Source organism: Epinephelus lanceolatus, chromosome 6 (assembly GCF_041903045.1).
Source record: "Epinephelus lanceolatus isolate andai-2023 chromosome 6, ASM4190304v1, whole genome shotgun sequence".
NCBI classification, from domain to species: domain Eukaryota; kingdom Metazoa; phylum Chordata; class Actinopteri; order Perciformes; family Serranidae; genus Epinephelus; species Epinephelus lanceolatus.
Window position 1 is genome coordinate 5,337,323 of NC_135739.1, and position 24,569 is coordinate 5,361,891.

Consider the following 24,569-nt stretch of genomic DNA (forward strand, 5'->3'; position numbering starts at 1 on the left):
CAACAGTTGTTTGATGGATTGCCATTAAATTTTGTACGGATATTCATGTTGCACAGAGGATGAAGTCAACTGACTTTGTCGATCCCCTAACTTTTCACCTGGATCCATTTTAATGAAAAATTGGATGCAAAAACTTTTTAAGGCTTTGTATATGTGAAACATGCTGTATGCTTCATTGCCTTTTTGCAATTTAATGGCATAAAAGAAAGCAATATATTCTGCTTGTACTTTAAAGAATATTTAAACATCTTAATTAATACACTTTTTCACTTTCTTGCCAAGAATTAGGTAAGAAGAATGATACCAAAACTCCTCCTTAACATGAGCAAATGCCTTAATGTTATGTGAAGCTATTAGGTAGTGTGTATATAGATAAGACCATATCTTGGGCAACTTTTGAAGCTTGAATCTACAACCCCTGGCAAAAATTATGGAATCACCAGTCTTGGAGGATGTTCATTCAGTTGTTTAATTTTGTAGAAAAAAAGCAGATCACAGACATGACACAAAACTAAAGTCATTTCAAATTTCACCTGACACTGTGGCTGGTGTACTCCAAAGTCTACCAGGCCCGTCACTGATTTTTGTGGCTGGTGGGTGAAGAAAATCTCAGTTAGCTGGTGGCTGGTGCTAATTTCCAACCCTGATTTTGGTATTGGAATAGGGAACATTTGAAATGAGTAGAGCAATCTTGGGAGGTTCTCTTTTATCCAACAGGGAAACCACTCTCATTTCTGTATGATGAATATGATGCTGGACCGAGGTTAACCGAGGTTAACTTAGCTTAGCATACAGACTGGTGAAAAGGGAGAACTGCAGTGTAACACACTTCTAGGTAGGTTCGAGGTACAGAGGTTTATGCTCAGACAACAATTTCCTAGAGTCTCTGCTAGTTGTCTGTTTGGTTTTTGTACAGATAAAATAAGTGAGCTTTAGAGGTGCTGGTAGGTGAATTTTGTTACCTTCTGATAGAGCCAGGCTAGCCTTTTCCCTGTTTCCAGTCTTTATGCTAAGCTAAGCTAAGCGGCTGCTAGCTGGAGCCTCGTATATTACAGATAAGAGAGTGGTATCAGTCTTCTCATCTAATGCTCTGCCAGAGAGCACATAAATTTATTTCCCAGAATATCGCACTATTATAAAAATATGAAGCAGGAGCCTGGAGACAGTAGTTTTATCTTTTTGTTTAATGATAGGAACTGGGGGAGAAAACTGTGACAACATTGCTCCAGGAGGTTGCTGTGCCCAGCCAAGGAAATAGTTTCACACATAACTCCACATAAAACCACAACTTGTGGCTTTTTAAAAAAAAAGAATAATATCTGTAATTATGTTATTAGTGTTTAATCACCTCATACTAAGAATTGTTATGTTTCCATTAGTCTAGAATGAGAGATGCACGAAAGGGTTCCCTGTTGGTATTTGAAAACCTGGGAATGAGAACTCATCATTGAACTCTCTGCAAGCAAATAAGCGTATTTCATCTACAAGTTGAATTCCCTTAAATTTCCAAGACCTTTATATCTCTACCAATATAATCAGAAAAGACAATGTCTATGTTCACTTTACATGTCATGAGAAACAACTATAAAATGTTACAGATCAAACAAAGTATAAAGTTGTTTGTCCATCAAGTTTGTTCAGTGTTTTTTCATATTTACAACAGAGTCATGGCAGCCATCTGCTAGAGTCGGGAGCCTGTTACAGACCCAACACCCAGCGCTGGGAACAGAAGGTTCTCTCTTAACACATGAGGAAGTGCAGTGTACCTTAGATAAAATGTTGCCCCTCAACGACCCCCCCCCACACGCACATCCTTTACCCACCTTCTGCACACACACAACCACACACAACTCATCCTCATCCAACCATCTCCGCCTGCTCTCTCTGCGGTCCGTGTATCTCGGCACTTATGGCTGGCAGGCCACAGCAGCACCCCTTCTCAGCTCTGCCAGGGTGCACATGGGGGTTATGTGTTTCCTGAGCAACTTGAGCAAATATGGGAAGTGGTGGTGACCTGAAAAGTAACCCTTATGTGACACCCATGCTGCCCTGCTTTCACACCCAGCACATCAGTTAACTGCTAAAAGTGCACAATATTAATAATTTAGAGACTTCATGTCGGTTAATTTTGGTTCATGCAGGACACAGTCTGTGACAATGGCAGTATTCAGCTCAGCAAAGCTGTGGGAGACCAGCGTGTGTGAGAATGTGTTCTGGTGAACAGTACATAAAGAAAACCCTTTTTTCAAACCAATGAATTGATGTTATCTTCGTAACATAGTAGCTCGCTGATAAAAGGCATAAAGCATCACATGGTAAGGTACGAAGCGTCACATGATGCTGAGGAAAGACACTGTGATGTGTTCAAGGAATGCCTTTAGTAGAGGCCCTGGAGGTATGCTGTAAAATGTTTTTTTCTCTTAATACATTTCTATAAAAAAGTGAACATCACAGAAGCTGCAGGCAAACTTTGTTTTTGTGTTTCCTGCAGTATAAAATTTTTTGGAAATGCAGAAATTCCTGGCAGTCTTAAACCAGTAAAAGTCACACTACTTTCCACAGAAACGGCCTCCACGCTTTGTACTTGCCACATCGCACCAGCAACTCTGTTTCCTTCTTACCTTAAGCTTGAAAACATGCAGGAGTGTTTCATATTAAACTGCCAGATTTACCACAAACTGTGTCGGAAGGAGTGTGACATGCTTATCAAATTTACAACCACAGCAAGGAACCACAGCAAGGTTGAGCAATCGCAGCCAGCACATATTGACAGGGGACCTGTTGCACAAAACACAGGGGGTTACATGCACATGTTCTTACTTATCTTTTCATATTTCAAATTGCAAAATATGAGTCTACTCTTTTGGAGCCAGAACATGTCCCAAAGTTGCATCCTTCTGAGGGAAAGGGACTATTGCCAAGATGAGTGATGGATCATCTTTATAAAGTCTGATTTGGAAAAAATAAAAACAAAAACTGCAGTGCTAAATGTGTCAGTATCAATAACTCTCTAGGATGTTTGCTTCAACAAACCTGGAGCCTAGAAGTCAAAGTGATCTATTGTTAAATAAGAGCTGACAGGTCTTAATAGGTTAATCAGGGTTCAAAAGCACCTCGTTCCACTTTATTCCCACATCTGCTGCATATGAATAAAAGGAGCAACTGACTGTGTAACTAAAAATGACTGCTAACTGGGGAAACAACAAGAATGTTTCTAGGATGTTTCTTATAGCCATACTCAAGGCAAACTGTAAATCAAGATTATATACAGAATTAAATGGGGCTTCTCAAAGTCAAGGATGCTTCCTTGGTAGGATGGGTCCTTCGAAGTCGGATCCTACAGAGGCTAAGTAGGCAAGACTCCTTCCTAGCATTCGATAAACACACAGTGGAACAGGCTAATGAGTGCTCAGGTGTGTGTCATTGAAGAGGCCCCGACTTTGTAACACATAATCATGAGTCAGTAATTCGTAATATAGTCCACATAATCAAGAAGACTGGAAAGAAGGAATTATTAAGAACCAAGTCACTGTAAGGACGGAGGTTAAGGTGGTGAATGGGTCAAACAATCACAGTACTTTCCACCAGGAGACTGTTTGCGTCCTGTGTGAAACCAAGTGAACTTTTAGTTATTTAAGGTACTTCATCACTGTTTCTTTTTCCTAACCTGATCTAACCTAACCTTACATAACTTTACATTAAAGCCACAGTGTGTAGGAATTTCTCCCATCTAACGCTGAAATCATATATTGTATTCAAACAGATAGCTCATTCTAGCGCCTCACTGTTTCAAATGCGTATTGCAACAGCAGCTTCAGCAGCTCTTTCCACCTGGGAAAGGCTACCCTGATGCTGACCCTCGTTTTTTGAATTTGCTGGTCATGTTGCCTTTTTGATTCTCCATTGAGCTTTTTGGTGACGAGGATTCCGTCTGTCGTGATGCTGCGTATGCATGATCCTGCATTATGCTCAAAGAGTGGGACTTTGTTATGCTGCAGTAGCGCCGGGGTAGTAGCAAAGCGCTGGCTTGGCTCTCAACTAAAACACAGAAGGCCGGGTTCTTCCCTGGTAGTGCTATATGTCCTTTACTGGCAGATGCATTTTCAAGATGGTGAATGTTATGCCATATAGTTACCTGACAAGTAACTTAGCAGTGTTCCAAGTACAAATGTATTGTTATCTTCCCTGATGTGTTTTATCTATCAACTTCCTGGTCCTTTTATCAGCCAGAAATGAAAGAATGAGCAAAAGCCATTGCTTATGTGAGTATATCGTGAAAAATAAAGGGATGATCCACACACCAATTGAAGCTCCCATAGTCAAATTTATTCTCTCATAGTGTGACGTTTTGAGCCAGCAGCCAGAGCTTCAATTGGTGCGCGGATCATCCCTTTATTTTTCATGTTTATACTTTTTTGATCCAGCACCCTGAACCTTCACTGTCGGATGTGCGTGTTTTTTGATCTTTACTTGCGAGTATATCCCCATACAAGACACACAGACATCGACACTTTCTTTTTCTCAAGAGAGAAAGTTTTATGACGTCACCTACGTAACTTGTGTAGCCTTTCAAATCATGCATTGTCATAGTCTCATACTTCAACAGTTAGTGAACTGAAAAGATCATTTTGCAAGTCAAGAGGTCGCTGTTTGTCGCCAAACATCATGTGTAAATTACGGCACGGCAATTCAAAGGGGATCAAAAAAATGTCTCACCATTGACTGGCGTACAAATTTCACCAGAAGGAGAGGGGACATAGTATGAGTGTGGTTTGACCCCCAGCTCCTCCAGTCCACATGTTGAAGTGTCCTTGGGCAAGATACTGAACCTCAAATTGCTCCCGATGGCTGTTCCATCAGTTTGTGAGGGTGTGAATGGAGTAGCAGTTTGCACCATGTATGGTAGTCTTGGCCACTAGTGTGTAAATGTGTGTGTGTGAATGGGTGAATGTGACACTAGTGTAAAAGTGCTTTGAGTGGTCAGAGCACTAAAACGATGCTGTACAATGCGTCCATTTACCATTAACAACTAACTTTAATACTGTGAGAGCTGCCTTGAGTGTCAACATCACACCACTGGCCTAATTACAATGATACTACAAAGATTCTTCTCAGCCTTTCTCTCTTTTTAAAACTTCCTTAAGTCTGACAAACAAACATTTACATCAATGGTGGGATTTCCTGTTTTCTCTTATCAGTTAGATCCTGAAACAATGGACTCTGCCCACGCAAAATTTGTGCACCAGGCTCGTCTGCTCACAGCGCTGTCGTCCTCCTCGCGGCTTTCCCCTTGCAACCAGATGTCCCTTTCTGGGCTGGAGCCAAAGGATTTAGAGTACAAGCAGGAAGAATGGCTGGCTAAAAAATCAGATAGTGTGTCATCCATTACTGTACTTTACGTTAGCTTTTCAACCTCCATTTCACAGCAAAGTAGAGATGATCTGGATTACTACTCCCTCGGGGGAGAACCTGCTACGAGCATTTACACACATGTGCAGCTGGCTGGCACTGCACTTGGAAAAATATGACTGTCATATGTCAGGCATGAGAAGATTTCTTTGCATCACCCTGCAGACTTTCAAAGATATGCAATGATAGAAGCTGCATGGAATGGTGTTGAGCCTGATGTGGTTGTGTGCAAGGACGTAAAAAGGGACCAAAACTATTTCACTGGGAATTCAATATACACAATTTTATTTACATTGACACATGTAGTAGCAACACATCAAATTTACACAGTAACACTAAAGCCTCAGGTTTAATAAATATGTAGCAAAATGCAGGAAAACTCGTAGGGGAGCAATGACATGAAAAATAATCTCTTATTCTCTTATCCAGAAATATCATTTCAACTGATATTACCAGGGATATTGATGATCAGATATGATCACTGGGAGCAGTTTAGTCTGTTTGACGAGGCAGTTACCAAGTGAACTGGTATAACTGGTTACAATGGTGAATCAGCCAAAATTAAAACATTAGCCAAAATGAATCTCTTCTGTTTAAGTTACCATGGTGACAGAGACACAAGCAGCTTTTTTTTTCCAGTTGAACCTCCACTTTAAAATCTGTGCACACATAAGAAAATACAGCATAATAAAACTCTGCGTCAGTGTACCACATCTTCATTGAGATAAACATCTTCAAAAGCATCGACATTACTTTACAATATACACACATTTATATTTACAAAAAGACAGAGCAGTAAGACTGGAGTTTTAGTAGCCTAAACTATTTGATGAATCTTTAGTAGTGGCACCTCTTGACAGTGAATCTTTTTAAATTCTGCAATCATACCGACATGCACATAAAGACAAGTACACGTGCATGCTCACACACACACATTCACACACATGTTCATACACACAAACAGGACACTTTCCTGGTGCTCTTCACAACAACATCCACCAGTGGGAAAAGGGGAATCATAATGGTCTGGAATGATACAGACTACTGGCTGAGAGGAGCTGAAAGTCCCACTTCTGATGGAGGAAACAGCTGGATACAAAGAAGAGAAGAACTGCCGGGAAACCAGCTACTGGTCGGAGAACAATGAGATGACCAACACACTGAGACTGAGCACTGTGCCCAGCGTCATAGTCTGAACAGATAGTCTTGAAGACCGACTGGCTTGTCACCTCAGGGAATATTGCAGTCCACTTAATGGCAGTTCACATGAGCATTGCCCTGACTTTGTCCATGATATATACTGTACTATGTAGAACCACAGCGGAGCATGGGCAAAAACACTCCCAATTGCCTCAGCCAAAACAAAAAGTTCCCGTTTCCTGGTCCTTCATGAAGGGGAAGAGGGTGAAAAGCAGAGAAAACACGTCTCAGAAATGGCAGTACCTGTCTCATGCTTGTAAACAAAGATCATACACTGGATGTGGCAGGAGAGGCAAACCATATAAACCTGAACACCTATTTACACCTTTACAATAAAACTCTCCAGCAGTCCAGCTGTCAAAAAGTGAAACTATACACCTGCATTACATGCTTATGCAACAAAGCGAAGATCAAAGTTAAGAGTTACAGGCTTCTCAGACTGTCTTCTTTGTCACACATTTAACTGTCAGCCTAGTTGCCAGAAGGAAATGTTTGGATTTTAATTTCTGCAAACCACGGACATTTGTACGTTTCATTCGTATCATATCAACATTTATAAAGTGACACAGCTGATTACATGTATATGAGTTGACTTTGTCATTGGGAGGTGGAAGGGACAACTAGGTGAAAGGGCTGCCAATCTGTAGACTACAGGTTGAGACCAACCAACAAGGAAAGTGGTTGTTTTTAGCAAGACTTTGGCGGCATTTCAGGTGGTGATTGTGCCACAAAATAGGGTGTTTTCAGCCAAAATATGATCTCCTCCTAACCATTACCATGTGGTGTTGTGCCTAAACCTTTCAACCATCATTAAGCAATGTTAAGTTTCAACATTTTCACTGAATAATAACATACAAATGTTACATATCATCAGTGGTTTGCAGAAAGGTACAATACCAATATTTCCTCTGGCAATTGGATTGTTAAACTCTCAGCTCATTGTACAGCAATGACTAATATCATTACCTACAGATATGTACACATATACAGTCACAAAGCACATATATGAAAAGCTAGCGTACCATACCATATCTCAGAAGATGACTGTGTGTGTGTGTGAAGCAATCCACATTATGTGTTAACAGATCCAGTGAAGATAGTTGCTCTCTCGATAGTGACATCCAACATAAAAAGAGCAAAAAAATGTATTTTCTAATTGACTTGAAGCACTTATGGACTCTAAGCATGACCGACCACGCTGTCTAATAGCTTATATACCAGTGTTTCGATATCTATATTTGAATTGGCCCCCGAAAAAGTGTCTCCTTCATATCAACATAGGTCTGAACAGTTGGAAATAATACTGACAATAAAAGAGTAAAAAAAAAAAAAAAAAAATTAAAGCTGCATTATATGGTGTATGTAATGATGAAGTTCAAGTGCCTCAAGTGCTTCTCCTCCAACAATTGCAACAGCCAACCAAAATAAAAATGCTACATAAATATCCATGACAGAAAAACAACAAAGAATAACAAAACACAAAATGTATAAAGAAAAAAAACTCCAATTATTAGAAAGAAACAAAATAAACTTTATGAAATGTTTAGGAAAAATGTAACTGAACAAAAAAAATAACAAAACAGATAACAGTGTAATAATGAAGTTAATGACAGTTTAGAGTAACGGTTGATGTCCCTCCACCCGTATCGGTGCCTTTACAGTTCTTTGCTATGAGCAGGGAGCATTAGTCCAACTGTCCTCCCTGTAATCAGTAGGCAATCATAGAAGTGATAATGATAAAAGCCATTCATCCTTTGTTGTTTCTGGTAATAGACGGCAATTACCATTCCTCTGCAACACTTGAAAACAAATGCTGCTGGTTCTGGGTGGGAGGGTGTAGTGGTTGGATGGTTTGTGGCGGAACATTACAGGCACTTTATGAGGCAGCCAGACAGGTTGGGTGGGTCCTTACACCCGTTGGGCTCTGAGGGTTGTCCCCTCCAGGAAGACCTCGTGCTGGACCAGTAAGGGCTGGGTCTGAGCGCTGTTGTTGCCGGTTGAGTTGAGACGGTGAAGCCCAGCGCTCTGAGAACTGGGCTCCTCCCTGGCTCTGGGCGTCACAGGTGGCCTGGAGCTAAAGTTCAGATAAATCTGTAGATAAGGAAGAGGTGGTAAAGAGAGAGAAAGGAGGGTGGGAACTTAGTTTGATATTTCATATTGGTTCAGTTCTGCATTTTCAAACATCTTAGTTAAATGTCAATATTTATCTTATCTGCACGGGTTGTCTCTTGTCACTTAGATGTTTTATTCATGCGTCATTACATCATGCAGAGAGAAGTAAAAGGAATAGTCTGACATTTTGGGAAAAACACGTATTCACTATCTTGCTGAGAGTTAAATGAGCTCTGTCGCAAATCTCCTGCAATCAGCGTTATGCACGATTACACTAAAAGAATGCGTTCATTTAACATGCTCGTACTTTTGGTGAACGGTGAACTGAATGTTTTAGTTTGCATCATATGAACTTGAAAAAGAGCGGTGTTCACTCCAGTGACAGTAAACAACACTTGTGCTGATGCCACTTCAGATAATGCAGCTACTGCTAGTACAGATTCCAACAAAAACACATGACGTTTTTATGCGCATTGTGCCTGCCGGTTCTGACAAAACCAGTCTGAACCTCAGCCACCTTGGTAAACAATTTTAAAACGACACATCAAGTTAAAGCTACCGACCAGTGCTGGGAAATCTGACGATGAAAAGGAGTCATTAACCATGATTCAGCAGCCGCAAAGTTCCTCCACCCTCGCCAGATTTACAACATATTGGTAAAGGACCAGGGGTCTCATTTATAAAACACTGCGTAGAATCTAAACTAAAAATGTATGGACAAAAGCCAAAAATGGCTTTTCAACAATTTCTACAATCAGGCTTCCACGTCACCATCTGCATCGCCAATGTCCGTCACCAAAATTTCTGTAAGTTTGGTTCAGAGTTTCTCCCATCAAGTCTGTTTTTATAGATGACAACTTTTGTGTGGGGAGTAGCGTTCGCCTCTCTCAGGCCTCGTTTTGTGCCCGTGGTCTTTTTTTCCATATTATTGCTTTCTGTAAATCATGCGCTCTGCAGAACTGAAATCACAACACTTCTTTCAGATAGTTTGAATTACTTCTTTCACCTAAAGCAACTGTAGTGATGCCAATGGTGGAGCCGGTGCCAGCTTGTTTGGAAGAATTCTGAATTTTATATTTTATGTTAATGAACTGCTTCACAGTTTGGTTCATGCAGGTTAAATACAATTTCCATTGCATCTACAGTTTACCTTTACTGCACCTCCTTTGTTTTCATTTTCTGCATGACATTATATTTTCTAAGTGGTGAAAACTATAGGCCTACTCAGTGTTTTCTTGGCTTTCAAAACTAAACTCTGTCTGTGATTCTGTAGTAGTATACAGTAATTCATTTAGTTTGGGAAGTGGGCAGTGGCAATGGCTGGGGGCTGGGGATGGATGAGTAGGTGAAGGTTCAACATAAAAAGAATAGCTCGGAGCAGCTAATTTTAAACTAGAATTACCGCCTTGCAGTTGTATGCCTCCACCCACCAGTCAAGCTGCACCTACAGTCCAAATCCACATCTGTGAAACATGGATGCTTCACACACATCTTCCCCTCCGGGCAGCAAAGATCTGTACAAGCAGCACACTTTGAAGGTGGACACTCTAAGGTAAGTGTCACCAATTCACTATCTGACCAAATGCCCCCCCCTCTGCTCCTCAGATGTGATGTTCAGTAATGGCGAGAAAACTGTTTTTGCAGAACATTATGATGTCACAGTGAAGCTGACCTTTGACCTTTTTGGATATAAAATGTCATCTATCTATGCCTCAAATCTAATGCACGAACACAAGAGTGGTATAGATCTTTTTATCTAACTCTCGACAAGAAGCAAACAAGATTAATTCCCAAAATGTCTACTTAACATTGACATTGAACTGTGTGAGCTGTTGGAGTGTGACAGGACAGTCATGAGAACAGTGGAGGAACTCATATGTAGCATGATCGAATCAGACCAGCTGAGAGTTCTAACACAACAGCTGGTGCTGTGAGAGGCCCCTGACCTTTGGCCGAATTATGTGTGAACGCTCAGGAGGTGATTTTAAAAAAACAGTGTTCCCACGAGAAGTGATGCGACAGTCTTACAATCGCACAACTGGTGTGTTAGCTGAGAGATTTGTATCAGAAAATCAGAAAAATCAGAAAAAATTAAGCACTTTTTAAAACGTTTTTAGCATGAAATAAGCCTGGTGTCCATTAGTCAGAGTGCAGTGTTAAGCACAGAGGACAATATTTAGGTTTATGTTGCCCAATATGTAGAAACATTTTCTTTTGTGGAGACTAAAAAATTGTGTCAAAGGTACAGTACACAACCACTTTAAGACCCTGGCGTCGCTTCTTTCACTACCTCATAATTCTGCTGAACCACCTGTGAAGTCTTCATTTATTATTTCTAAAAAATTAACTTTTAAACCATTTAAAGTGAGAGTAAACAACCTACATGTTTAGTGGCATCTGACAGCTGTTGTTCGATCCTTTCCACGACCTTCCTGAAGGGGGGTCTGTTGAAGGGGTCAGGATCCCAGCAGGACCTCATAATCTGATACCTGCATCGCAGCACAGAAACACACAAACACATTCATTTGTCTGCAGTTATTACATCCCCTTTCTTTTTTTATGTGTATATTATTCTCTGTTCTCAGTTCCACCTAAGAGTTTTAGTTATGCTTGTGAAAAGCCAAACGCAACAGGATGAGAGCTGACTGCTATTCAACCCCCCACACACACTGCATTCTTTTATAGTCTCACCACCTCCACCTACCACCTTACACCATCTCTCTCCTATGATCCTTTTACGCACACTTGTGTTTCACTTCCAACACCTTTTACACACACTCATATTTCACTTGAGCAAGAACTCACATTTCACTGGGTGCAAACTCTGGAGCATCCATTCTGTATCCTTCTTTTATCAGTTTGTAGAACTTGGCGTCCACAGGCATACCAGGATAAGGACTGTTTCCTACATTCAGCGGGGAGATTCAGTTACATTGTGCTCCTCTGAACACACACAGCCAGCCAGAAAAACGCACATATACACAAACACACACACAATAGATGTATAGACTTACCTAGTGAAAAAATTTCCCAAAGCAAGATGCCATATGACCACACGTCACTCTCGAATGTATAAACACACTCGAAGATACTTTCTGGAGACATCCATTTCACTGGCAGACGAGCCTGAAAGAAAAACACAGAGTGAGTAGATTGAAAGATTAAAAGCCTTTCCCCAGTGATGTTTTCTTTTCCTTTCATTTTCTTTTTTACCATGGCTTAGGTCAAAAAACTTTGTGACTGAGGAATTCTAACTTAACACACTGTACAAAATGTCAAGTATGCACACTTTGTTTGCCTGAGGATCTAAAATAACAGACAACCACAAGAGCCCATCTGCAACGCCCGTACCTGACAGGTATGGAAAAAATGTACCGACGTGCATCGCAGTCAACTCATCAGCTGTCATTTGGAAATACTACCTGCTTGCCAGGAGGCACAATAAATGCAGGATTTAATATGATTTAATGTTGTATCTTGAGGCTAATGATTTCAATAAAATAGTATATTTGTCGCGATCAATCAGACGAAACAGTTCAACTGAGGCCACCGCAGAGACTGAGGAAAACAAAATGGTATAAAGGTAACACTAAAGTTTAAAGGGAACGTACACCTTGAGATGTGAAATGAGTACTTTTGGGTAATGTACGATAAAGTTCAAGGACGAAATAAGTTTGTCTTGCAGAGAGATATATGTACCTGTGATATATGCTATCCTCACATAAGAAGAATGAAGTGCAAGCGCAATAGATGCCCGGATTTTTTGTTTATTTGTTTTATAACATGATGGCTGCAGATATGAAAACTTTCACATCTCTGGATTGGGTTTCACGAGTTTTGTGTGTGAAATACTAGCTAGCTGAAACCAGGATGTACAATCGAAACCTAAGAATTGCCGTAGCTAGCAAAGCTAAGCCTTTAGTAATGTGTAAATCCATCAAAAACATCTGAAGCTATGTTGTCTCAAAAGCAATCAGCTCTATGTGAAAGTCATTAGTTGGGTTTCCATCTGAATGGGACACAAATTTTATATAAATTTTCAGAATATCGGCAATAAAAAATAGGAATTTACTGGTATGCGCTTTTCTATCCACTATTAAGTGGATATCTGGGGTTGGTTTGAGATAAGCAGTAGGTGGAGCTAATTCTCAGTCAGTCAGGTGCCACTAAAGAATAAGACGAAGCGACAAAATGACATAATTAAGAACGCCAGCCAAATATCAAACCAAGGAAACAATGGATGCATAATAATGGAGAACACCCTGGACAATGGAAGTAAAGACTTTTTAACAACTAATTTTACAGAGCTGTTACCAGAACTCTGTGAAGAGGATCTGGGGTCTCATTTGTAAACGTTGCGTACGCACAAAACGAGGCCTGAAAGAGTCGTACGGCACTTCCCACGCAAAAGTTGTCATCTATAAAACCAGACTTGATGGGAGAAACTTTGACCTATGCTTATGAACATTTCGGAGACAGGAATTTGGCGATGCAGACGGTGAGCTGGAAGCCTGATAGTAATTTAATATTTTTTCAGTACAAGCCATTTTCGACTTTTGTCAGTACGTACACTTAGTATGGAATCTACATTGTTTTATAAATAAGACCCCTGGTGACAGCCCTGTGTGTAGTAAGTGTGTAAAAAGCCATTTACAGATGATAGAGAGCTTCCAATGACCTTTGCAATGACGTAACAAATACCTAACATTATGGTTCAATGGTGTTCATTATGCCTTTAGTTTATGATAGTGACTTTAGTTGTTCTTTTATCTCAGACATGTTAGGATATTCCGCCTTCCTCAGAAGTGTCACTTGGTGGTGGTTGTGACGCGTCTTTATCAGCTGATGTGTCAATCAGTCAATCAGTCATGTGTCCCTAACATCGGCTGATTGACAGATCTCTTATAAAGACGCATCACTTCTGAGGAAGGCGGAAGTTTCCACCGAAACATGTCAAGGTATGTAATATCCTAACATGTCTGAGATAAAAGAACAACTAAAGTCACTACCTAATATTATGGCATGTCATAATTTATTCGTTGAATCTGTTTCCATTGCGCTTAGTCACTTCTACCTTTTAATGATAAACCAACTTTTCTACCTCCCCCAAGTGTAAATACCATATTCACAATACCTCAAGATCTTTTTTAACTGTTGCTGTTTCCATTCAGGTGAATGGAAACACACCTACTGTACTGTTGCACCACAAGCTTTAACCGAACCGCCAACATTAACAGTTAAATGAGGCTAAATGATGTATTAAACCTCAGTGCTAATCCTTTCTATATGTAGGCATGACTGATTTTCTCACTTTCTTTGCTTCTTTATTTATGTTTGAAGAAATATGTGTCAGAGTTGATATTTTCATGGAGTTTAGAGTGTAAAAGACCTAATTATGCTAACGTAACTGACATCATCAGTCTAACATTTTGTTGTTTTAATCTAATTTAACAGCGTACATTGTTAAACGCTTCATTAGTGTCATGTCGATGTGTCAATATTTCATATTACCTCCTTTAGTCTTCACTTTACTCTTCACGTTAGCAAGCTAACATTAGCTTTGTCAGTCAATTACCTATGCAAGAGTTGGCACCAGTAGGTGTAAATATTTAGTGACAACTTATCTCTATGTAAGAACAAGTTTCAGTGGTGCAACCTGTTTCATTTTAGTGTTACGTAAATGTTCACTTTGTAAACACTTATAATTGTGCTAAGTCTGAATTTACAAATAGCTGGGAGGAACCAGGGCTCTACCAGAGGTGACATTAGCTAAAACTTGCCTCGAAGTAGAAAGTCAAATGCAGCTGTATTTACTGTTTGGTCTTGAACATGTGTTGTAACATTAAATAACTTGACTTATCTTAACACACATATAGAGCTAAAAAAATAGCTTTCTAGTGAATTGGTACAGCTCCTGAGGTGGAGGTTTGCTGCACAGTAGCTCTGACAAGTAAAGACATAATGGACTAAAGCCTGATTTATGAAAGTACACTCAGCACTTCCAGTGAATGTTTCATTTTTTATTTTTAGCAGGGAAATGTGTTGCTTGGCACTTATTTCATGATGCAAACCTGGAGAATTTTAAGTTGCAGACACTGTCTTATATTTTTTGCACAATAGACTCTAGGTATGATGTTTTTCTGTGTGCTGACTTGGAGATTTGTGTCGTCCTGGTTCCCTCATTAGAAAGCCAATGCGATTTTTCCATTGGATTTTGCGTCATTGCAGGAATAAGCTCTGTGGTAAACAGGAGTTTTGTGTTCAGCAAGATGATCTACACAAATGAGCACAACTTTCATGACTTTTTCAGCCTACATGAATTTGCCAGAGGTAAAAGCTAACGTTAGGCTGAAAATGAACTACACTGTGGTCCCATGATTTAATATCACTACCATAACAAGACTGAAGACGAGTTCAGCGTGATGACGTTCTGTCATCTCATTTAGCCACTTGTTTGCAAACGCCTTCAAAATTCAAGTGAGGTATTAACTCATGTATTTTCTCGTAGAACAAAACGGGAAAATATCTTCTTACCAAAAACCCATTCAAAAAAACCCATTGACTTTGAAACAAGTAAACCGGGAGTGCTAAAATGCTAACTCATTTCTGGGTTTTAGGCACTCTATGCGATTAGGTAGTCACAGCAAACTTCTCTGACACATCTATTGGAGTTTTTGTGCGCCGGAATGAGCAACATTGGGCCGGTGTTGTGTTGAAGACTTTTTCCCCATCTATGTGTTTCCCCTACTTGAAACAAACCTTGTCCCTGACCCTAAACTCAAACACAATCCGAAGGGGAAACAGACTTTGATACAATGGCAGATCCGGTTGACCATGTCATCAAAACACTTTGCAGACATCTGAAAAAATCAAACGTCTCCTTGTCCATGGTCTGCATTTGTTGGTCCAAAACATATTCACCCTGTAGCTCCCTTGTTTGGCTCAATGGACGTACTGAAGACCTCCTTTTCTTGCTCTCCCTCTCAGTAGAAGTAATCGTTCAACTTACAATCTCCTCCTCTTCAACTAACTCACTGATTTTATCAAATCCCTTCTTTACCTAAATGCAAAAGGATAAAAGGTAGCACAAAAATAGACACAAAGCAAACTGCCCTCAGAAGGACATACCGATCAGGATGATATAATGTACATAAACAATCCTGCTATCGAGCAGCTCTGTAATTTCTGTCTATCGAGCAGCTAAGTACTTTACAAATTTAATGAATTAGAACATCGTTTCAACTCAGGAAGCCAAAGCACTGGGTTTGATTTAAGACAAACATGTTGGAGGAGGAACTTCGTGACACCACTGGATGTACCCTGCATCTCAAATTCCCAAGTGTCAAGCGCAGACTTACATTGCCTTTGACTACGTAGTTGGAGTCCGTGTTGATGTCCCGGGCCAGGCCAAAATCACAGATCTTTGCCACCCTTCCTTGAGTCAGGAGAATATTTCTGGCAGCCAAGTCTCTGTGGATACACTTAAGAACAAATGCACCACTACCTTTAATATCTGATTATACATGTGATGTACGTGACCAATCAATGATATAACATTAGGCATGGATGGAGCTCTTTTTATAATGCAGCTTGGTACTGAATTTCCACACTTGAATGTGTAACACGCAACCACTGACACTGATACATGAGCTCACTGACAACAGTATCTTGCCTCCACAGCTAATAAATCTTTCAACAGCATGCTCCAATAAGCATTTTAGATCCGTTTACTAGCCGTGGAAACATGATTCATGCTCTGATATCATCGATAGAAATAATATCTATCATCCAAAACCAAGATATGATTGATATGCGATGCTCACATTTTTGGAGGCTAAGAACTCCATGCCTTTGGCCACTTGATGTGAGAAGCTGAGAAGGTCTTCAGTGTCTAGAGACAGACCGTCCTCGTCAAACAACTCACTCTCTGCATCTGCTTCAAAGTAGGAGCCGCCTGAGAGGACAAAACAGGATAGATATTATTTTTCTGACATGGTATGAGTCTTACTTCAACTGCTTCTCTGTGTATTTTAAGACTGAGATATTTGATGAATGGCTGGCTTGCTTGCCTTTGCGTAGCGAGCGTCTCTTCTCGGAGGATGAGCTGGACGGCAGGTTGCCAGCAGCAGAAGGCCTCATGGTCATGTAGCCGTTCAAGCTGTCACTGTGAAGAGGAAAGGAGCAGTCTGGTCTCAGCTGAGCACAGCCACACAAAGACACGCTGCTGTCCAAATACCCTCCTCCTACGCACGTTCTGGATAGTAAATACTAGTACTCTTTTCTCCTACACACACAATATACCACTCTTCATACACAAAAAAGAACCTGACCCAGCAGCGTCTCTCTGCGGCATGACGTTGCGGTAGTAGCTGTCTTCCTCGAGCTTATAGCAGATGAAGGATTCCCTCTTTCTGCGTAGAAAGTTAAGGAGGTCTCCAAAGCAGCAGTACTCTGTGATCACCAGTGTAGGGCCTGCAGACAAAGAAATGTGCCTCATGATCATGATCTGTCAACATACATGACTCACAGCTTTTGTAAAAAGGCTGAGTAACTAGGTGAAATAAAGCTCTACGGTGACGGCAAACAGAATTAATCTCTTTAAATTCTGTCAACATTCTCTAACGTTTACAGTTTCAATCCACAGTCTTAAAGGGGCTCTTTGGGAAATTAAGAGTGTATGAGTTGTCTGGTCACGGTGCTCAACATAGATGGGGCTGAGCTGATGGCAAGCAGCTGACAGTGCTAATTCCATTAACAGTGCTAAACAACAGCAGCATTGCTGACATAGATCAGTGTTGATTGGGGAGAACTAGAGGGTGGAGGCTATGCTTCAGCGTGGTTCCGTCTTATACACTGTTTGTACGTATACTATGAAAACTAATGCACCGCAAATTGTATTTAATGCATGTAATCATGAGCCAGTAATTTGTGTATGATAAATGTTATCGAGAGGCTGCATCACATAACCAATGCACCAATATGTAACATTATGATGCCCAACTGTGTTTCTTTTCCTATACTTAACATACCTAACTTTACTTGCCTCAACCTAAGCTACATTTCAGTAGGACAACTCATGTCTTTAATATTTATTTCACCAGCAGAACATAGCCGGAGTTTGGCATATAGACTCCGGCCTCTGATTAAATATTTCCGCCTTAGCCGGAGCCTGCAGGTGCATGCTGAGGTGGAGGTGGGGCTGAAAGAGCGAGCAGCAGTACTGATGTAGGACAGCAGTAGCATTGATAAGGCAAAGGGAGAGCTGGGAAGATTTTGCAGCTTAAATACACGCCAAACTGGGAGGGTGTGTTTTGTAGATGCCATATGGAGAGTGATGTATGACGTGTGTGTATGAATCAGTGCAGCTCGAGTTGACTGCCTGAACTAGCTCACAGGTGTCGCTCCATAACTTAACTTGCCTAAACCTAACCTTTGTAACTTTATATTAAGTTCTTAACTTTACATTTTGTATCTTTCATGGAGCATTAACTTATTTGATATCATATGAACTGCTGAATGTGCCTGTCTGTAAGATATCGTATAAGCTGTTGTACGAGGATACGTCGGTGGGACACACACGTGCACTAACAGGCGTGCTCAGGAGGACTGCCTTACCACAACTGACCACAAAGAAGATCAGATTATAACACACAGAGCATGACTTCATTCTTTGCCCAGGATGCCAATACTCCACTTTATCTTAACACAGCAAATAGTTGTTTGCTGTTATATTAACACTCTGAGTGTCGCGCAAAGAACCTTTAAATGATAATACAGGACAACATGGATGACGCACCTCCAACAGTGCAGGCTCCCAGCAGGTTGACAATATTCATGTGGTTTCCCAAGTAGCTGAGGACTTTCAGCTCTGACATCAGTGCCTCCTTCTCTGTTGCATGAGCGCTGGCTGTGGGAATGAGAAGGAAGATAATCAGAGTCAAATCAGTCAAACAGTGATGACATATCTTGATCTTGTATTTGCAGGATTAAAAAAGAGAGAGCGGCGCTGGAGGCTAATTAAAATAAAAAGGTGCCTGTTAAATATTTTCAATTTGGCAGCAGTGTGCAAGTCACCAAATAAAATTATCCACATAATTGCTGTATTTCTCTGAACACCTGCAGCAAAGTTATTCATTCATCACTACTTCAAAAGCTAGCATGCACATTTGTCATAGAGTCACAAATAGCCACGCTGTGCTTGCTCCACTTCATTTGCATGTGTGTTAACAGTGCTTACATTTGAGCATTTTCACAGCCACCGTCATGACTGAATCTGCTTTCGAGAGTCCATATGCAGTGGCTTCCACCACTTTCCCAAATGCACCAGATCCCAGAGTCTTCCCTGTAGACAAGAAGACAAAACTGTTATTCCCCATCCTGTTTCCCTCCCACAAACTGGCCCTGTGCCAGCGTTCCTAGGACAACACCAGTTTTAGCCCCGGGGCTGTGTACGTAGGCACCAGGACACGCAGGATCCTGTTTAAGGAGGTTTGTTAAAAACAACACCCACAATATGTCAACAATATCATGTTTGCAGTGAGGGAGTGAGGTTACATCATTAATGAGCTGTGAAACTGGTTAGTGACCATGGACATGGCTAAAACCTTGATGCTGTGACCATACACAAAAAACAGAGTTTGTCAATCAGCATGAAGTAGCCTGAGGGGGGCAGCGGTGATGTCATGCCGACTGCACTGTTAGGCATTATTACTGAGACTGTTACTGACAAAAGCCTTCATTTATCTCCACATCACTGTGCTCAGAGGGTGATTTACACCCAGACATAAAAACCAGGACGTACACTACGGTGTCAGAAATGACAGATTAACTAAATTATGGAGGCCTCATCGCAGATCACGCTGCAGATAATTGTGAGAAAGGAGTGCTGGAGGCTCACCAAATCGCAAGTTGTTTCGAGGAAACTCCCACTGGTGATCGTATGGTAGCTGGGTGGGGTCAATGTAAACATAGTTGTTTCCATGGATGCCTTCGATGACTTTCCACTGTATCTGGTATTTGGGTTTCTGGCACGAACGCAGAAAAAAACATCAATTTACAAATGAACTTATGTGGTTTTGACATGCTTTAGTCTACTGATTGACTCTTGTCTCAAAATTAGATAGAAGAGGGTGTGCCATGTGGGAAAAGTGCAGAGCTGTCTTACCTGCATGTACTTGTAGAACAGCATGATGAGGACGAGACAGAGGATGCCTGCTGCTGATACAGAGCCAATTAGCAGTGGGGTGAATAGATCATGGGGAACAGTTCTCTCTGCAGGGAGACAGAAATTATCATTTTAGATACAAGTGCAGCAGCCTGTTATCATGCCCTGTTTGTACGTAAACCTACATAAAGTAATGCATCGCAATTTGTATAAGCTAACCCATGTAATCATGAGCCAGTAATGTGTGTGTATAACCCAGGTAATGGGCAAGGTTGCGTTCACGTGACCATACACTGACATGAGTAAAAAAAGGAAGTAAGACCGAAAGTCCATGTAAGCAGGTAGGCTGGGGTGATGGATGCATCACAAAACACAGGACTTTCCCAGGGAGATGGTGTTGGAAACTATGTGAAACCAAATGAACTTTGAGTTTTTCTAAATTTAACCTACCTAACTTTATATGAAGTACGTAACGTAACAATGCCATTCCTGATGTGCTCTTTCATTAGATAACATACGAACTGTTGTAAGAGAATATGTTGCGTAGGTTTGTAGCACTGTTAAGTTTTGTGTGGGACTGCTCAGTGAACTACATCTGTATCACCCACACCAGCTAGCAAGGTTAATTAGTCGAAGAGTTAGAGTCCTTTTAAGGTATGTTGTCACCATGTTTCTTTTCCTGAACCTAACCTGCGTAACTTTACGTTAGAAGCTGACATAATGTGCATATGCAGCTGTAAGACGATAACTAGCATAGGTTTGTCATACTGTCTAGCTAACTAGCCAGGTAACCGAGAGAGTTAGAGTACCTTTAACTTACATTGTCACCATGTTTCTTCTCCTAAACCCAATCTATGTAACTTTACGTTATGTAGCCTACATATCATGACAACATAATTCGTTGGGCGCTAATTTGGTAGATGTCATAAAACGGTTGTATTTGCATTTTTGTAAGATATCTTACAAACCGTTGTAAGACGATACGTTGCGTAGGTTTGTCATAGTAGCTAGCGAGCTAGGTAACTTAAAGTAAGAGTTCTTTTAACGTACATCATCACCATGTTTCTTTACCTAAACTTTACTTATGGAAGTTTACTTGCCGAAACCTTAAAACACCTAAAGAAATTTAAATTGCCTAAACCTAACCTTTGTCGTAGTAGCTAGCTAGCTAGCTAGGTCACGTAGTATTAGAGATAGAGTTCTTTTAACATATGTCGTCACCATTTTTTTTCTTTTGCCTAAACCTAACCTACATACACATTAAGTACATAACTACATTAAGTATGTAACGTCATTCTAATTTGTAAGATATCATATGAAGTGTTGTATGTGCGTTTTGTAATATCATTCAAATTATTGTGTGACGATACATTGCATAGGTTTGTAGTAGCGAACTAGGTCACTTAGCATGAGAGTTCTTTTAATGTATGCCATCACCATTTTTTCTTTTTCTTTTTTTTTTTTGCCTAAACCTAACCTTCGTACAATTTAAGTATCTAACTCTACGTTAAGTACATAACGTCATTTGTGGGGTGCTTATTCGTTAGATATCATACGGACCGTTGAGGGTACATTGACAGCCGTGGTAATAGAGTCAATCAGTGATTCTTTTAATGGTTTGCCGTGTTTACACTCTAAATGACATTGCAAAGGGGCATTATGGTAAGCCACAGAGGGCTAAGTCACAGTGAAGCTCACTTTGGTCAAATCACAGCGAACTAATCCAATTATATGTGTAAACATACTAGCGTTCTATGCTTTTTTTCTGTGTTTGCAAATTTTGCACTTTATTTTGTACTGACTGTTTGAAATCTGTTTCGATCATACAGTATTTTTCTGTATTTCTGTTGCTTTTACAGCTGTGGCTGTGAGTAATTACATATAATCAGTGTTCTGTTCCTTTGTGTCTGGCTGTTTGTGGTGTCTTATTGTTTTGCTCCTCTGTACAGTGGGGTGTAATAAGCTCTTTAGAGATAAGAAGCTTTCTCTCCACTTCAAATCTGAGAATGCAGAGTCTGCAGGAACTAATCCCCTGTAAACCTGTCAGTGGTTTCTAAAGCTCTGTGTATTCTGTGCCGCAGCTCACTGACACCTCCAAGCCTCCCACAGCCCCAGAATGCCCAGCACCGCCAGGACTCCCACTGCGCTCCACACTCTCAGCGCCTCCGCCTGGTCTGCTGTTACTCTGTGAAGCGCAAAAATCCTGGGCACACGCTCCAAAGGCCTGTCCTGCCTGGCCACAAACACTCTCCTCCCTCATAATGCTCGCCCACATACCCGCTGTAGCCACAGTTAGCCCCCCGTGTCCTGCATAAACCCAGGTTTCCAGGCTCAGGCAGGGACAACTTCGCTGTACTTTCAATTCCTGCACCGACACTGCTTTGAGGACATTGTGCAGCAGATGGGGAAGCCGTTACAACAGAGCGGATTTGGAGTCATAAAGTAAACAATGGACTACAGCTTATTCCTATCTGTATGTGACATCGTATCGTGGCCAATCATGTTTGAGGTATCTCCCCTTGCTTATGTTTACCTAACAGATTGTAGACGACCAACCTCTATTTGTAAGACCACAATTATGGGTTAATCCTCGCCAAAATCATGCTTGTAGTAAATATTTTGAGTTGAGGATTAAGTCCAATGTGGGGCTTACAGAACTGCTACGATAACTTTGTTTTTTAGTGCACAGGACAAGGAGTCAGACTTTTTAACGCCACTGAGATTACTCAAGGAATTTCGAATGAAACTAACATCAGGTGGACAAAGATTTGCAATCTGAAAAAAGGGAGATTTTCATGTCTGTATGTCCTCTCTTGTAGTGTTGACTCTGTTGTGCTTAGTTCTAATCTGAAGGTGAGGACATGCAGAGGATTACATCAAATCAGCAACAAAACATGAGACTGACAGGCGCCCCCGTCAGTATCACATGACCCCTTCTGAACTGTGTGGATGGATTACTGAATGGGTCTACAGGCACAAGCCTAGGGGCCCAAAGTGTCTTGGTGGCATTTTGAAGGTGAATACCAGGGGGGGCAAATATTAACACATATCTATCAGAAAGGGATTCAAAATGACCACAAAGTGACACAAAAAGACCACAGAGAGATGTAAAGGAACTGCAAAGAGAAAGAAAATATCTCCAAAAATAGGCAAAACAACCACAAAGAGACACAAAACAACCACAAGGAGAAATAAAATGACCACAAAGAGATGCATAACCACCACAGTCTGTTTGTCTGGCACCTATCTGTGCCCAGGGACCCATTGCCTCATCATCTGCCCATGCATGAACTGCATCTGACGTGAGCGTGCGTGTATGTGAGATCAACTCACCGCTGATGGAAAAGAGCGTGTAGGCCTGCTCCCCCTCCACCGTGGCCACACATTCCAGAGTACTGAACCGTCCCCTGCTCACGTTCACCCGACTCTCCACCTCCGTCTTCCCAAACATGGGGCTGAAGAGTGTGACGGTGATGACATTGTGCTCCTCCTGGGTGGCATTCACCTGTTGAGAGCACCTGAAAGCAAAAGATTACATGTTGTTGACGTGGCTCACTCAGGCATCTCTCCCCTTCGTCTCTGCAAGACATGCATTCCTAGTTACCTGAGTCTTTAACATCTGTGCGATATAAAACTTTACACAACACTCTACACTGTATGTCTGAACGTCTGGCAGAAGTCACAACAATAGTGGGGAATTCCTCCTGAGCTCATGAAATATAGGTGAAATGTGTAAAAGGTTACCCAGGGTTCCATAATTCACAGCGCTGCAGCATAAAGAAAAGCTGCTGATGTCTGAGTGCCCTCTGGTCACACGCTCATTCAGGTCACGTTTCTTTATCTTTCTGTACATACAGTACATTTGCGTGCTTATATGTAATTAGTATTAAGTGGATTTGATTATAATTAAAAAATTACTGGATAAAGTTTGGATAAGCACTTGTGATTCACGTCCTGTGCTGCTTGGGATTGGTGTCACTATAGCAACCAGGTGCTCCTCCTTCAACACACTTTATGTTTGACACGAGATGAGACGTGTCCAGTAGTATCCAGGCAGACGTGCCAAGTCCCTACCAATCACAAGTCAATTCTTTCCAATCCCCAGTCACATGAGGCCCATCTTAACACTGTCAACCAATCACAAGTCAGCCCACGTCAAATCCAACAATCCCACATTCCACCGTCATCATCAGTCCTGACCCTGTCCAGTGTGTCTTTAGTGTGACCTTAAGGACCCTCGAGATGCACGTCATGAGAGTTTTGCAAGTGTTTGAATGTAATACTACAGATAAAGTGCAGATCTGAAATGGTGGGCGGGTGCTTTGCAATGAATGGGTGGTGGCTGATCACCCACGGAGTTTCACCTTGTATCTATGGTTGAACACACAGACCCGTCACTCCCATTCAGAAAGCCATGACATATGTTAGCAAACAGATCAATTAGTTGGAAGCATGTTTGTTTAGTAACATATAATGCTTTGGATTTTGGTTTGACAGTTTTTCTTCTGTTTAGTCAGTTTGATGACCAGTCTTTCTTAAAAGTTGAGGGAAACTTTAACCAATAAATATGCAGAAATGTAGATTAAGTTCTGGATTGGAAGATAAACCATATCTCCTTTTCGTAAAGATCCAGTGTGTAGGATGTTGGGGTCATAATGGCAGAAATGGAATCTAATAAATATGT

The 24,569-nt window shown here is 41.0% G+C and overlaps 1 protein-coding gene across 2 annotated transcripts in view; it reads right to left on the minus strand.

Annotated features, from left to right (window-relative positions):
• Window positions 1–5,671: 5,671 nt before the first annotated feature.
• Window positions 5,672–24,569, minus strand: part of kita (KIT proto-oncogene, receptor tyrosine kinase a) — a 32,230-nt gene continuing 13,332 nt past the window's right edge. For both annotated transcript variants that reach the window (XM_033621078.2, XM_033621077.2), the window contains exons 9-21: window positions 23,219–23,403; window positions 19,886–19,992; window positions 19,619–19,745; window positions 18,959–19,063; window positions 18,518–18,628; window positions 17,052–17,193; window positions 16,791–16,885; window positions 16,545–16,675; window positions 16,080–16,202; window positions 11,736–11,847; window positions 11,527–11,626; window positions 11,105–11,210; window positions 5,672–8,700 (exon numbers count right to left, since the gene is read on the minus strand). In XM_033621078.2, coding sequence (XP_033476969.2) covers window positions 8,518–8,700; window positions 11,105–11,210; window positions 11,527–11,626; window positions 11,736–11,847; window positions 16,080–16,202; window positions 16,545–16,675; window positions 16,791–16,885; window positions 17,052–17,193; window positions 18,518–18,628; window positions 18,959–19,063; window positions 19,619–19,745; window positions 19,886–19,992; window positions 23,219–23,403 — 1,627 coding nt within the window. In that variant the 3' untranslated portion in view covers window positions 5,672–8,517. The remainder of the gene's footprint in view (window positions 8,701–11,104; window positions 11,211–11,526; window positions 11,627–11,735; window positions 11,848–16,079; window positions 16,203–16,544; window positions 16,676–16,790; window positions 16,886–17,051; window positions 17,194–18,517; window positions 18,629–18,958; window positions 19,064–19,618; window positions 19,746–19,885; window positions 19,993–23,218; window positions 23,404–24,569) is intronic.